The 15,000-nt window shown below is 50.5% G+C and overlaps 1 protein-coding gene across 1 annotated transcript in view; it reads right to left on the bottom strand.

Moving 5' to 3' along the window:
• The window catches only part of LOC125957201 (uncharacterized), an 86,518-nt gene that overhangs the window by 38,974 nt on the left and 32,544 nt on the right, over positions 1-15,000 (bottom strand). Inside the window, exon 2 of the mRNA XM_049689730.1 lies at positions 4,344-5,070. Within this exon, the coding sequence (XP_049545687.1) occupies positions 4,344-5,070 (727 nt within the window). The remainder of the gene's footprint in view (positions 1-4,343; positions 5,071-15,000) is intronic.

The raw sequence follows: 15,000 nt of genomic DNA, 5'->3' as shown, positions 1-15,000 counted from the left end.
GTTTTGAATTAAATTTCGAACAAAACAAAACAACACAGAATGACCAAAATGATGGTGGTGATGGTGGTGGCTACAACAAGATCTGCGCCCGGAGTACTGGAGGCGCCGGTTTGGGGCCATTAAATGTGCAACCACGTGCTCGTGCATCCAGGGATGTGGTTTTCCTCCGTTAATCGATTCCACGAGAACGATTTAAGCGCTTTCGAGCTTCACACCACCACCAGCAGCAGCAGCAGCAGCAGCAGCAACACCAACAGGATCCTCTGGATGGTCACACTTTGGTCTTTCTAAAACGGCACCTCCCGAATCGTCGCGTGCGAAGTGTTCATCTGTTGGTTCTCTGGTTGGATCGCGACTCGCGTACCTTCCAATAATCATCGCAAATCGGCCATCGAGCACCGTATCGCTGGAGTTCGCCTCTGCTCGCCGGGGGTATGTGGCCGTTGAATCGAAGCTAAATCTTGTTCATCGAACGCTACGTTCTGGAGGAACTAATCCTCGCGGACCTCGCGGTATTGGTCAGTTCGATTCGAAACGCGGCTAAATGTCAAAGGCAACAACCGCCGGATTATGCGTTCGGTGGTTCAATCCTTCTTTGGTTTCAGATGAATGTGCTCGAAAGCGTTCCCTGGAGGTGGTCGCAGGATACAAACTATCCCCGTTTGCCCCATCCAAACAAGTACAAATCCCTATCATACTCACGCAGATGAAGAACTATTTTGCGATTGGTGATTTCACCAAAACTGATACTGCGAGCGAGGATTTAAGGATTTTTCCTTTGTCCGACTGAAAACGGGAATTATCTGCGAGAGCGGTGGTTCCAACAATCACGAGTTAATCTGCATTAGCAACAGGGGGGCCCTGGTGAGTTCTTCTTCCAAGTCTAAAGTCACGCTGAGTGCCGCGGCATTTTGGTCCAATGAATACAGCCGGCAAGGTATATAGAGACAGGATGGCGCAAATCAAGTAGTCATCAACCAGGACTTGGATGGTTCTGGTGGTTGCCAGGGGTTACCGCGACCACACAACGCCCCGAGGATAATGATGCCGTGAGTTCAATCCCATCCCAAAATGAGTCCATTAATGTGATCGGCTCGGCGGCGGCGGACGCTTATCGTCACCATGGTAGTACAGCCTCCTCCGCTCAAGTGCTCAACGAAATTGCTGTTTAATAATCGTGAAAAGTGCAGCGGTTCCGAGCCGAGGCGAGGTTGTTCCAAGCTATTCTTTTGCCGGATTATGCGTGGCATTCAAATCATCCACCGCCGTCGATTCTGGCCAATTAAACCGCTCTGATCTTTGATTGGTCGTCATTAGTGGGGAAGGCACTTGCCGCAATTAGTGGCGGTTATTGGCCACGGGGAGTGTGTGCCGCACTTGGTTAGATCAATTATCTGAGACCGAGATCGTCTTATCGGAATATTCCATGTTGTATATCTTGCCAGTTAGTACAGTACCCCGTAGGACTCGGTAGATTCGGTCCAAAACATTCAATTTCCAAACACCACTTCTTGGCACGCACGTCACAACGGCTGTCCTCTCTCTCTCTCTTTCTCTCCGTCTCTCGATGTGTTGCATGAACGTGACCAGTTTCGAATGTTACACCATCTCTCGACCTCCATTACACCCCTTTTTGGCACACGTGTTGGTGCGTGGCATGTTCTTTGATCCTCTCCGGCCCTCCTCATCATGCAGCAACGATGTAAAGCCCCCGGAGGGCGCGATACCGAAAAACGGAACGGTAGGCACGCTTCCGGCCATTGGATTACCGCTCGGATACCACTCCGTATCCCACGAGCGTGCAGCAGGGATGATGATGATGATGATGCACCGAAAGTCCTCTGGAGGTGTACGTCAGAATCTCCGGAGAAATTCGGACGCAAAACTGACAATCGAATATCGAATAACTTGGCCACTGTAATCGACCCGGTCCGAAAACCGGGCACCGAGCACGTAGCACTCTCCGGCATCATGTGCATCAACGGTCAATTCAAAGACCAACGCCAGAAGCGTGTTAGTGACCGGTTTTTCCGACCAGGCTAAGGCCGGGGCTGTTTATCAAAGAATCAACGACGCCGTTTTGACCGGGAACACCAGCGAGAAGCTGTCTGAATCGTGTAAAGAGTACTGCGCCTCGACTGTAGCTCGAAGCGGTTCGATGTTTGTGTCCGCTTCACTCCACGCTTCGTCCATTCCATTGCTCACGGTGGAAGTAGCCTAATCCGTTTCCATTTTGATTAACTTTAATCTTCTTTTCTGATTTTATTGGCCTTTTGCGTTGCGTTGCGTGCCGTTCGTTCGCTTTGCGTTTGCTTTTGCTTTTGCTTCACCATTTGTAGCGACTGGACTGGAGTTTCGCGCGAGATCTGTTTGTTAATTTTTGTAAACGAACGAAACTGATCTTTAGTACAATTTAACGAAACACTTTCGTCAAGTTGTAGCTATTTGCACCGGAAAGGAAATGGTTTTGGTCAACATTTTGCCACAACTTTCGTGCCGGGGATAAAGTGCATCGAAAGTAGCATAAGCTTTCATGCGATACACACACACACGCTGCTGTACATTGTGGACAACACAGAACGATCATCAGTGAACGTGTGCAGTGCTAACGCGTTGGAGCATCGACCTTAGGGGGCTTAGCCGATCCAACCAGCCTCCCGCCGTGTGCCCTCCCCGTGTGGTTGTCCGGGGATTTCGTGCCCCCTTCTCTCTCTCTCTACTACTCCCATATACCCGTAAAACGGGTGAACACTGAATGGGAGAAGAGAGAGCGAGCGAGCGAGGGATTCGCTCGAGGATTTATGGGACGCTTGCATCGCCCGAAAGGGGGTGGTAGGAGGAAGAGTGGTCCATAAGTCCACCAGGCCGTTCCGCGGTTCCACGATGCGCTGCGCTAGAGATGGATGACAATGGACAAATCCGCCTAAAACATATAAATTGCCGGATACTACCCCGTCCCCGTGGGCTATCCCTCCAATGCTGCTCGCATTTCAATTTATCAAAAACCATTTCGATCGATCCACCGGACCATTAGTGCGTGGGGGGTGGGGAGGGAATGGTGGAGTGTCCATTCTGATAATGATTTTGTGAAAATTGTGCCCCCTCCCCGTGAGAGGTAGTAGACGGTGGTTAAGGCAGAACAAGTAGTCCGTGATTTTTCGCGTGTCTTGGAGTAGGCCGTGACTTTGCGTTCGGTTTTTGCGCCGGGATTGTGGATCCCGTGGATACCGGAATCCTGGTGCTCTAATCACCACCCTGAACGCAGGCATCGGTGTGTGTGTGTGTGTGTACGTGTGCCACTAGGGGATGGGGAGTGTTTTAGTGTTCCGACCGACGGACGGGGCTCAACAGTTTCTGCAAAGCCGCATAACCTCACACCCAATGGGCGGCATTCCCGGGACTCCTTTTTGGAGGGAATAATTTTTGGCACTAAACCAGACAGACAGAGAGAGAGAGAGAGAGCACATGTGTGTGTGTGTGTGAGAGAGGAAGGCCGTCGTAATAGCCGGTGGCGCTCATCGCTTTTTCCCGGTACTCTAATCCGGCGTGACCTTCCGCACGCGCCACCATCACCACTGCCACCATGGAAGGAGTTTGCATCGTCGTCCCCGGGTTCGGTTTCGGGTTGTTTTATGTGTATTTAACGGATTATGCGCTACATGCGTGGAGCGCGGCGTGGAGCCGGCGCGCTCTTTGTGCAAACGGCGGCCACAGTGCCCGGAACCCCCCCACAACCCCGGCCACTTCTCACGCTTCACGGATCTCTGGCTCTCTGGAGCCCTTTTTACATTGCCGACCGCTGCTCGCTGTCGATGGTCGCTGTTGAACACATTGCGGACATTGTGGTGTGTTGCCAACAGCAGCAGCAGCACTCCAGGCGCTCGAACTGGACGTTACAAACCTCGCGAGACTCAATTAGCTTCCTCTCAATGGAGGTTCATCCCTTGAATCCCGTGTCCAATAAGACAGATCAGCTCACGATGGTGACGGAATGATCAATCATTCGGTCGCGTCAGTCGGTGTCCTGTCGAAGTCAGTTCCAGTTAATGATTGTGGAACCAACAACGAAAAAAAGGAAATACTTTTTGATTTCTGGATATTGTTTTTTCTCCTCATCGATTGCGACTTTTTAGCCTTTTTCGATGCTTCATCAAAAAGCAGAAACTCTCCAAATTTTGGAGGAGTTCTGATCAATTGATGGCCCCCAGCCTTTTGGAGGGAGTGCCGTTTCAAGTACTAGGCGGACACTTGACTTTACTCCCTTCCCTTTTCTCGTCAGTCAAAAGGGCTTGCTAGTAATTATATTAAAAGATTTTCCATGTTCGTAGTGCTGTACTACCTACCGTTCACTTTGCTGAAATCAAAGTCCTGCTTTCGGTCCTGCATGGCGGCGGCTGCCGCCGCAACGGCCGCCACCGGTGACTGGAGGATCGTCCGTTCCGAAACGGAGGGTCCATTGGAGGGATTGTTGTTGTTGCTATTGTTGTTGCCGGCAATGGCCGAAGAGGACTGGTTGCTGGTCGGTGCTGCTAAACCAAGTCCCGAATCTCGCCCCGATAGACAGCCGCCATCCCGTGGACCACCACCATTACCAACGGAACCCGAACCGAGGGGACCATTCTCGCGATCGACCGTCGAGGCACCGAGCGAGGTGGACACGGTAATGCGCGGTGTAGCGGAGCGATTGCTGACCGCGGCCGCCGCAGCTGCCGCTAGCAACGATTGGGACACACTGATGGCAGGATGCGAAGGTGCCGCACCATTGGAACTGGTGGTGGTACTCGACGAGGAATGTGAATGAAGCGGAAGAACGCCATCGGTGTTTAGGTGAGTTCCGGATGTCCCCGGAGGTGCCGGTGCCGGTACTGATGGTGGTGGTGGTGGTGGTGGTTCCGCCGAACTGTTGTTACTTGAACTCGAGCTACTGGATGATGTACTGGTGGCGGCCAGCGTCGTGGCGTTCGCAACCTTTGGACTTGCCATTCCGGATGACTCTTGCACCGGAGAACCGGGTCCGGAGGAGTCCTTCTTCGGGGATTTGGTACGCGCGGTAAGGGCGAGTGCTTGTGTCTGAGAAAAGGGAGAGAGATAGAACAAGAAAAAGATCGATTAATCCAAGGTACTTGCTGGACTTCTTCTTAATATCAGTCCAAAAAAAAACAAAAAGTCATTGGAATGTCTCCGTGGACAGTGCGCAACGTCTGGTTCGCGGCGACCTGGCGACGTTGCAATATCTAACCAAATCAGTTTCAATTGAATTAAACCAACACATATGGATGGATGGATGGATGGATGGAGGTGCTGAGCTGACCCTTTGCGGCCACTGGATGGCTGTTGCGCTGAAATCGATCGGAATTTGCCGAGCGAGCAAAGTGTCGCTGAGTTCGCGGTCATCTCGCGCTTGCGCTGGCGTCGATGACAATCACACGACGACGACGACGACGACCTAGACGACGTTGTCGCCTCCTCGCGAGGCGGTCACGTCACCGCGATTGATTGTTGAACTAGTTCCAAGACACAACCAAACACAAACAGTGACTAGTGAGCTTGTAGTAGCTGCAGCAGCACGAGGGCTTGAAGATCGCGGTGGTCGGTGACGATCGCGACGAATTAAGTTTAATCGGACAACCGAAGAGTGCCTGGACCGAAGGAAGAGCAGGAGGAGAAGGTCTAGGAATGGTTTTGGCCTTAAATTGGTCGATCGATTAGAATCGCTGCCAGCTTTCCTCCCCTCCTCCTCGGGTGTTGGAAGATGGAAATAACAAAATGTTTTGTCAAATCCGACGCCCCGATTGCCACAGGCCCCCCTCCAAGCTCCTAATCTCTTCGGTATCGTCGTTGTCGTCGACGACGTTGTCGCTGCTCTGTTGACAGAGAAGATGTGTGCCGTGCTGGCGTGGCGTTATGTTGTGTGTCTCCGTGGCCACCACGCCAATTGTCCGCGTGGCCAGTCGCCGAGTTGAAACCCGTCCCCCCGCGAAGCGCCAAAGCAGCGGGTCAATCGATGTTAAGTAGTGCTTGCGGCGCTTCGGAGTAAGCGCGGCTTTAATCATAATTGATCGATGAGGAAAGGAGGGAGTCCGAGGTACCGTGGTCAGTGGTTTGCTTGCTCGCTGGCCACGGTCAGCTGCTGCACAGCGAAATGAAGTCAGAAGCTGGGCATCGCCGTGACGATAAGGTGTTTTTGGAGTACCAAAGTAGTTCATTTGTCTTTTCTTCTAATTTCAACGATGCACATGACTTCTTGGATCTCAACTGCATCTTTTGGGGCTCATTTGTTGGCTTTATGGGAAAAAGTAATGGAGTTATGCTAGTTAGTAGACAACTGATTCATTTATAAAAGGGCGCTATCTTCTGCAGATAAACAACTGCATTTCTTCTGCAGATAAGCAAATATTAGTTTGTTAGGTACATTATTTTTGGCCATAATGCCATAAAAGCGGCCTCAAAAGATACAGTTGAGATAAAAAAAATCAAGTGCATCGGTGAAATGGAGAGAATAAAACGATTATATGATTATTTGGAAGGAAAACTATACAATCCAAGACAATAATGACAATTTTTTCCGTGTTTTTCGTACATTGCTCGATTGTTTCTAATAAAACTTTTCTTTTCTAGTGGGTCTTTTTGGAAAAAGTGAAAAGCAAAATGAAATGGAATAAAAACAGTGGAATAAGTGAAGCGTTTTTAATGTAGTTTTTCATGAAAATTCCGCCAAAACGTCTATTTCTTACAGGAGTGGATAATTTTTTTTAGCATACTGTATATGAACGTCGTGCATTTTGACAGTTCTTTACAAGTTTAATGTCTAACCAAGTTGAAAGTCGATCATAATGTAAAATTCTTTTGTCTTAACCGTACCAGGCCCCGACCAGGTAGTTAATTTCAATCTCATTTTGACATTTCCAAACTGTAAACTTTCTAACGTAGTTAGGCCATTTTAGCAATACTTTCTGTATGTTTCTATTAGTCCCGCAAATTCCAGCACCAACAATAGTATTAGACACCCCTATTAGTTCTTCTCTAGTCTCTAGTCTTCTCTAGATCAGAGCGCTAAGCAACATTCCATTGTTGATGAACTTGATAAACGCTCCGCCGAGCGACGAGTATTGCGTCATTCCTCCCGGCACCCCAGAGGACCGTCATCAATTGGGATCAACTTGGGAAGGGACACTGACACCATCACAGCAGATCGCTCGCGTCTCTCCTCAAGAAGTCGGTGCGTCTAGCGCGATCTAATTCGTTAACGCCCGCTGCCGATGTGAGATTAAGATTAAGCAACTCCTCCAACAGTCAAACGAAGTGGCGTCATCTGTCCTGTTCGTCGTTCCTTCGACGCTTCGACGCTCTACATAATTGTCACCATTAGCACCAGCTTCTTCTCTCTGTGCCAGTGGTCCTCGCAACCACCACCAGCACCAAAAAACAAACCCCTTCTCACGATGATGTCCACGAGTCTCCTTCACTTGCAACTGTTCACCGAATGCCTGCTGTGATGTTGCCGTTTCAATGTCAAATGATAGCTCATCATCAGCGGGGTGTAGCGTCACCTCCTGCCTGCCTGTGTGTGTGTGTGTTCCGTACCACTCGACTAAACTAGCAATTAATCGAGGACAATTATTTGAATATTCGTTTCGTCCGTCCACCCCGAGGGCCTTTTTCGATCATCCCTCAGCAAAAGGGCTCCGGTGCACCCTTCCATGGAAAGGGCGCTTTGTCCAGGCACTCTAGCCAAACCCGGGAAGATGGGCAACATATGTTCTTCCGTTGTCCTTCCACCACCACGACAAGCACCACCATCATCGTCGTTGCCGTTGTCGATGTTGTCGTTGTTCCATCCTGTTTCCTTTGGGCACCCTCGCGGTCCCTTGCATATCGGCAGCAAACCGCAACAATAGCCCTCTACGTGCACTTGGTGCACTTGCGCACCGCGGGGAAAGGGGGAACCTTGCCCTCTAATGCCTGCCCTTTGCTGGAAAGGACATCCATCCATCCTTTGGTAGAATGTTGTCATTTCGCTTATTCCTTTCGCTTGTTTGTTTCGATCAGTTCAGAACATTTCGTTCTAGCTATAAAACCATCATCATCATCATCATCATCCTCATCGTGATCAGCAACAGCAACATTGAATGCCGGTGTTTCCCATGCGAACACACACACACACAGAGAGACGCTCGCGCACATCCTGCTAACGATGAGGGACAATTATGTGACCGGCATCCCGGCACCGGCATCAGCTCCGGCAGCAGCAAAAAAAGGGGGCGCGAGATGTGCATCATGTTGCGATAAAGCAACAAAAAAAAACACCGGGGAAAAGAAAGGAAGGAGCATCAATGCAACAAGGACCAACGCGTACCAGCACCAGCACCGGCAACAGCACCGGCAGGACCAGAGGACCGTTAAAGGACATTAAATTAGAGGGCCACTTGGTGGAGCGCTCGTACGGAGCGTTCTAGCGCCAAGTGTCCCTCTCTCTCCAAGGAACAAGTTGGTTTTGTCCTGTTACAACCTGTTGCCGGCCAGAGTCTCCACCTCCAGTGTGTGTTGCACATGTTGCCCCGCTGTTTATTACCTTTACAGGACTTTGCAGGACAGTCCTTCCGATAAACGAATAAAAATGAATTGCTTGCTCAGCCGTGGCCATGACCATGGCCGTGGTTTCTTTTATTGTGCTCCCGGTTAATGTTGGATTAATTAGGAGCAGAGAAGGACGTAGGGAGGAGAAGGGGTGCTTATCAGAATTATTGCCTTCCCTTTCACACCCATTCTAACGCTTCTTTCGTCTCACAAAAAAAAACAACAAAAACAATGTGCAATTCTTGCGCTTTTGCGCTTTGCTTTGGATCGTGGCCACGAGCTCGTGCGGAAACATTGTGCCACGGGTTAGTTGACCGAATAATAAGGGCTTCCGGATGGCGCACACGCTTCTGGCACGCTGGACAAATCTGCATCTGCCCGTGTGTCCCGTGTTCACCGAGGAACACGTAGTTGTCGTTGTCGTCGTTGTCGTCATCGTTGGTGCTGCAGCTGAATGATGTGGTGTGAAAAACGACGAACGAACCGGCGACGAAAGGTGAAGATGGATCCAACATAATTGCATTTAGATTCCGGCGTTCCATCCACACACACACACCCAATGACATCGTCCCCGGTTTGCGTGCCACACAGTAGCAGTAGCAGCAGCAGTAGCCGGCCGCTGGCAGCCGGTTAACATTTTATTTAATTTAAATATAAGCACGAGCAATTCATAACATCGCTGCACTCTTTCTCTCTCACTCTGGTGGTTTTTTTTTTTGTTCCTTTTTTTATGTTACCCTCCTCACTCTTTTCCACCGACTTTATCTCTTGCTTGACACTCCGACCCCGATGACAACGACGACGACGACGACGACTACAAGTGGCAGGGTGCTGTTGTTGGTGCGCACTGGAGCATAAAAGTGGAATCATAAATTCGTTGACAGCGTTGTGGGACGCGCGCGCGCGCGCCCGGACTCACTTGTTCGCCGTTTAGCTCTACTTCTTTTTCTCCTTCGCCTTCTTCGATGGTGTACTCGGCGTTTGTGGCGCCTCTCCAGTCGTCAGACGTGGTTTTGGGGAATGCCACGCGATCCCAGGAACCGGTGACACGCGTTGTGGCGAACGATTTGGTGGTTTGTCGGTTTACCTCTTTTGCGCTAAATCCGGAGCCGGATTTCTCAAGGGATGCTGGATCGACGCAAAAGCCGCGATCGATCGTGCTTCTTCCGTTCCGTTTCTCGTTCTCCACGGAATGAGGTGCGAATGAACGGTGGGGCTGCATCAATGTGCAATATGTTGAGCGCGGATACCGGAAAGGTGCGTGAAACTGTCATCGCCGCGATACGATAGCAGCAGTAGCAGCAGCAGCAGCAACAAGATTAATGCATCCACACCGGACGCCGGTGGCATTAGCAGCATGAATTAGCACCGCATTGGCTGCTGCTGGCTGCTGCATTTCATTTGGCGAAAATCCATTTGAAAATCTATTTTCTGCTTAACTCTCTTCCTCATGTTTGCGCTTCTGAATCGCGAGCACGCGAGTTGAGTTAAGCTTCCTTTTACTCTTCTTCTCTTTCTCTCTCTCTCTCCCTCTATTCATTATTCAAAATAATCCCCCGCGGGGGCCACCTTCCAGATGCCGAAGTGAAGAATCGAAAATATCACTTCTTTCTGCGCAGAAAAAAAAGATCAACCGCATTGACCGACCATCGGCTACCGGAACAGAAGCTACCATGGCCACCACCGTGATCCGCGCATACACAAACACACAAAAAACCCAGTAGCCAGTCGGACCATTATTATATGCTTAATTAATGAAGCATGCTGCGATCGACCACCAGACTCCGAACACGAGAGACCAACAGCATCATCATCGTCGTCGTCGTCGTCGCGATCGCGAAAAGAATGCGCTGCTTTCGGCGCTTCTGCACAGCAGCAGAACCAGCGCGATGCACACCTTCCAGCACTAATCTTTGTAAAATATTATGAAAATTTCTGTGTTAACAACGGACCCCAACCTCCGCTCGCGGAATTCCTTGAAGCGCGCCCGGTTTGGCCTTTTCGGCGTTTTGAATGCGAGCGCGCCGAGAGATGAAGAGACAGCGCAAGCGAGCAGCACAAGAGCAGCGCGTGGTGCTTCTTCTCCTTCCCCGTTCCCCACACAGAATGGCAGAAAATGGAGGGGATGAGATGAAATTATGAATAATCATATTTCTTGGTCCATCCTTTTGCACCGATCGATCCGGTGGTCGGTGGTCGGTCGGTTGGTGGTTTGGCGAGGTGCCGCCGGTTTTCATCCTGCTGCTGCTGCTTCATCCAAGGAAGGTGCTCGTCGTGCCCGCTTGTGCGAAGTCATTTTTATGTTCCATTCAACCGCTACCCCCCATCCCGTCCGTCCGTCCGTGTTTGAAGCGTTGAGCAGATGATGGCAGAAGCGCGGTGACGATTCCCGAATCCGCGAAAGAGGAGCACCAAGGAGCACTAGCTACCTCCGGCCACCGGCACAAGGCACAGTGGCGGCCACATGATAACAAAAAATTAAAACCAGAAGCCAACATCTTAATGACAAATGATTTATTGTAATGAATAATAATAAAACTTTTGCTGCTCCTTCACTCCATTCTCCTTCTCCCTCTCTTTTACCAAAGTTTACCACCGCAAAAGGGGTTACGGTGGCGGCGGCGTGATAAGTGAAGTCGAGCACCTTTTCGAGAACGCGCGTTCGGGAGATGCTTTTCGGAAGTTTCGCAAACCCCCCCCCCTTCCCGGTTTTATTCACGCTCATCGATCTGTTGCGATAAGAAGTAGCAGCAGCCTCCTTTAAGGGGGGACCCCAAAATTGTGCAACAGGACAAAAGGTGGTGTGTTCTCCGTTGCGTCGAGCACTACGCGACGCGACTTCCCGCCTGCGAGGTGACAAGCTTCGGTGGCAGATTTGTGATTTATTGAGCATCGAGCGCTTGCCTCAAGGAAGTGCAGAGCGAGTTTCCATCGCATCGTGCGTCGTTTTTTATGTTCATTATTATTCCGTTAGTACACAACGACTAGAACACTGTCACTCCGCTCCGGCTGACGAGAAGAAGCTGAAGCGGGGAAGCCGCGGGGGCCAATGCACATTGCGCCACGCTTGCACGGTTCCCCCGGAAAAGGTCACAGCATAGAGAGAGCGAGCGTGAGGCTTTCGCAACCGATCCGTGGCGCGTACGATCCGCCGCGCCACGACCGACGATTGCATTGCCATCAATTGAAATTTATCAATCGATTGATATCAATTTTAATCAAAACCAATCTCGATCCGGCTGTCCACGGACCGAGAGGGAGGGAGGGGGAAGGGGCAGCATCTCACATCTCATCATATCATCATATCATGGAGCCTGGAGCTGCTGCTGCTGCTGCTTGCAACGCAAACAAACAAACCACTGACGCACACGCGACTTAGCGTCCGGATTCGTCTTAGACCGTGCCCAAGGCGTCGACGACGACGACAACGACGATGACGATGCTTTGTCTTGGTCTAGCACTTGCAGAAGTTGCTGTTCAATTTAACGCGAGTGATTTATTTGGAGCTTGTAAGCAAACCGTGGCATGCCCCGGGGCTCGGTGGCCAACTAATCTGACCGTTACATAGTTTCTTAATTGAACGATTCATACGCGTTCGTTCCGCGTGACAGTCGGCCAGCCAGCCAGCTCGAGAGCGCCTCTAGAATTGTGTCAAACATATGTCGCATGGAAGATTGTGCGTGCGTCCGTGTGTGTAAGCATCATAAAATGACATCACGAGACGGCGTTGAGGAAAGGCAGGCAGACGACGTGTTATCGCAAAAAAGAAACCCCGGACCGGACAACGCGATAAGCTTAAGCCTTAAAGCCACCAGCATAGCGGCATCGACAGCAGCAGCATAACGGCGCTGGACAAACTATGCAAAACCCATCAGGAAGTCCGGTCCGGGGATATCGAAGGCGAAGTGATAAGAGGCGCCTTCTCCCGGGAAGCCGAGAAGCCCCCATTGAGGTCAATGGCAAGCGGTATGCAAAAAAGAAATGATGGACTAGAAGAAAAAAAAAACAAACGGAAAGAACCAGAACGGAATTCGGGTGATCGTCACTCTGTCAAAAGTGAAGGAAGAACCAAGGGTCCGGTGGGGGTCCGGGGGTGCCCGACCCTCTGATAGCGCCCTTTGGCCATTCCTGTGGGTGTGTGCAGGCGGAGAGAGAGAGAGAGAGGAGAGTGCACTTATGCACCGCACCAAACCATGACCTAAGGAAGTCGAAGGCAGGCGAAAAACATGATTAAGCAAACGACGACGACGAAGAGAAGAAGGAAAAGGAGAAGATACGTAACCGTTACCGCTTTTTTATCGTCCCTCCCTCGATACAGCGGAGTAGTTCCGGGTTTCCGGGTATTGTTCGCCACCGGAAGATGCCGCCGCCGTCGTCGTCGCCGCCTTTGCCGTCGCCGCCAACTGCCAGCATGAGCATGAGCATAACGGACTACGGAGCAATCCCCAGCAAGCCTTGGGAAATGTCGACAACGACGCTTTGGCTCAACTGGTGACGAGGATGTGTGTGTGTGTGTGTGTGGGTAAAGTGCAGTGTTGCGATAAGCCGAGGAGCATCACCACCGCCAGCACCCGGCACCCGGATGACACCAAACCCAAGAAGGCATCACACACACACACACACACAGGATGGATAAAGGATACTGGAGGAGGAGGAAACGGTTTGTAAAACGTCACAACATTTGCGCTCCCCACGCGCGATGCCCACGACGCGACGCAACACGACAAACAGAGAGAACGAAATTGAACGATTATAATGCCACCATCATTCGCCATCATTTTCATGGCATGCTGCCACCCCTATCGGGAGGGAGGCATTCGATTCCGGTGTCGTGGGGTTTTTTCTTTCTTTCCCCTTTTTCTCTCTTTGTTTCTGTTGTTGTTGTTGTTTTTTTGCATTTCTTTCACTGTTGCAACACATCATTCCTATGCGTTCGCTTCACGTTCGATCGCGTTTAGGGACCTCCGTTTCCACTCTCTCTCTATCTTTCTTTTTCTTCACGAGCATAAGAGGGAAAGCTCGAGGAAAACGGGAGTGGAAGTCCAAGAAACTGTTGCTTCGCTTACTTTTTTGCTGCTCGTGGTCCAAGCACAAGGGTGCTGCTTCCGATTGCTGCTGGTCCTCCAGCATGAAGAGAAAAAAAACGGAAGGGACACACAACAGAACATAAAAAAAAAACTGTCAGCAAGGCAGTGGCAGTGGCAGTGGAGCGACAGCATAAAAAAAACACGAAACAAAACAAATAACGACCCAACCCAAGTGTCCACACAAACCGTTTTGTTGCTGCGTTCAGCGTTCGGGGCGCAGTTTGTCAATCCACCGGTCGCCTGACCGGTGGTCAGCCCGTGTTCGTGTGTGTGTGTGTGTGTGTGTGCGCCTTTGGAGGACAGCAATAAACGTCACCTTTATCGACCGTTTTGGAGGCCGTGGGCACGCGCCACGTCTAAGGTGACTCAATTATTCGAAATCCGCGCCACTTTTGGCACCCACGGAGCTCCTTGTCCGAATTTTGTAGAACAGGTGGTAATGCCACATTCCAATTCCTTCCATGCTGGTGCCGAAATTTGCATAAAGGGGATGAAAATGATAAATGAGGTCCTCGGGAGGGGTTCTTCGAGCAATTCGCTGATTTCTCGCAGCATTCTTGGAGTCAATTCGGATCAAGAGTCGGGATCATCCGATCCGCGGTTGTGGTTCGAAAAGTCTCCCACAGTTGCTACCGCTTGTAATGCTTTAATGCTGCGGTAAACGATGATCGCGATTGCTCTAGAAAGCTTTGCAATGCGTTGCGCTGTAACCACAACCACAACCGCTTCGCTTCTTTTCACCTTCTTCCCGTTCTCAACAGACTGTCCACAGAGTACACACCCCCTTTGCCTCCTTCTGCTCACATCGCAATGATGCCCAAAGATCACCATAAAGTGAAATACTTCGAAAACCGAACATAATCACTCTCGTTCGTCCATTCGTAAAAGGTGATTGCTACTGAAATTTATTTCTCCTGTTTTATGTATGTTTGGTCGCTGCTGCTGCTGCTGCTGCTGATGCTGCAGTCGGATGATGATGATGCTCTTGTAAGTCTGTTGTTTTTCTTTTTCTTTTTTTCTCATTCCACATTGCTGTTGATGCGTTTGGCGCGCTTGATACTCAACGCACACACGCATACGTTCGCGTTCGAAGGAAATATTTTTATTTATTTGATATTTTCCAACCCAGACAGAGAGAGGGGCAGAGTGTGTGTGTGTGTTCGATCAGGAGGATCCTCGCACCCTTCTCCATCTCCCGGTGCATCCCAGAAGTGTCCACATCGTCGTCGTCGTCGCCGTCGTCGTCATCAGCTTCGTCATCTTCATCACTGTCAGCAGAACAGCAACATTGCGGCATTCTTCGCCGCGAAAACCGCGCGGAGCGGTCGTAGTATGC

Source organism: Anopheles darlingi, chromosome 3, assembly GCF_943734745.1.
Source record: "Anopheles darlingi chromosome 3, idAnoDarlMG_H_01, whole genome shotgun sequence".
Taxonomy (NCBI): Eukaryota; Metazoa; Arthropoda; class Insecta; order Diptera; family Culicidae; genus Anopheles; species Anopheles darlingi.
The sequence above is the reverse complement of the archived record's forward strand: the minus strand, read 5'-3'. Positions and strand labels throughout refer to the sequence as shown.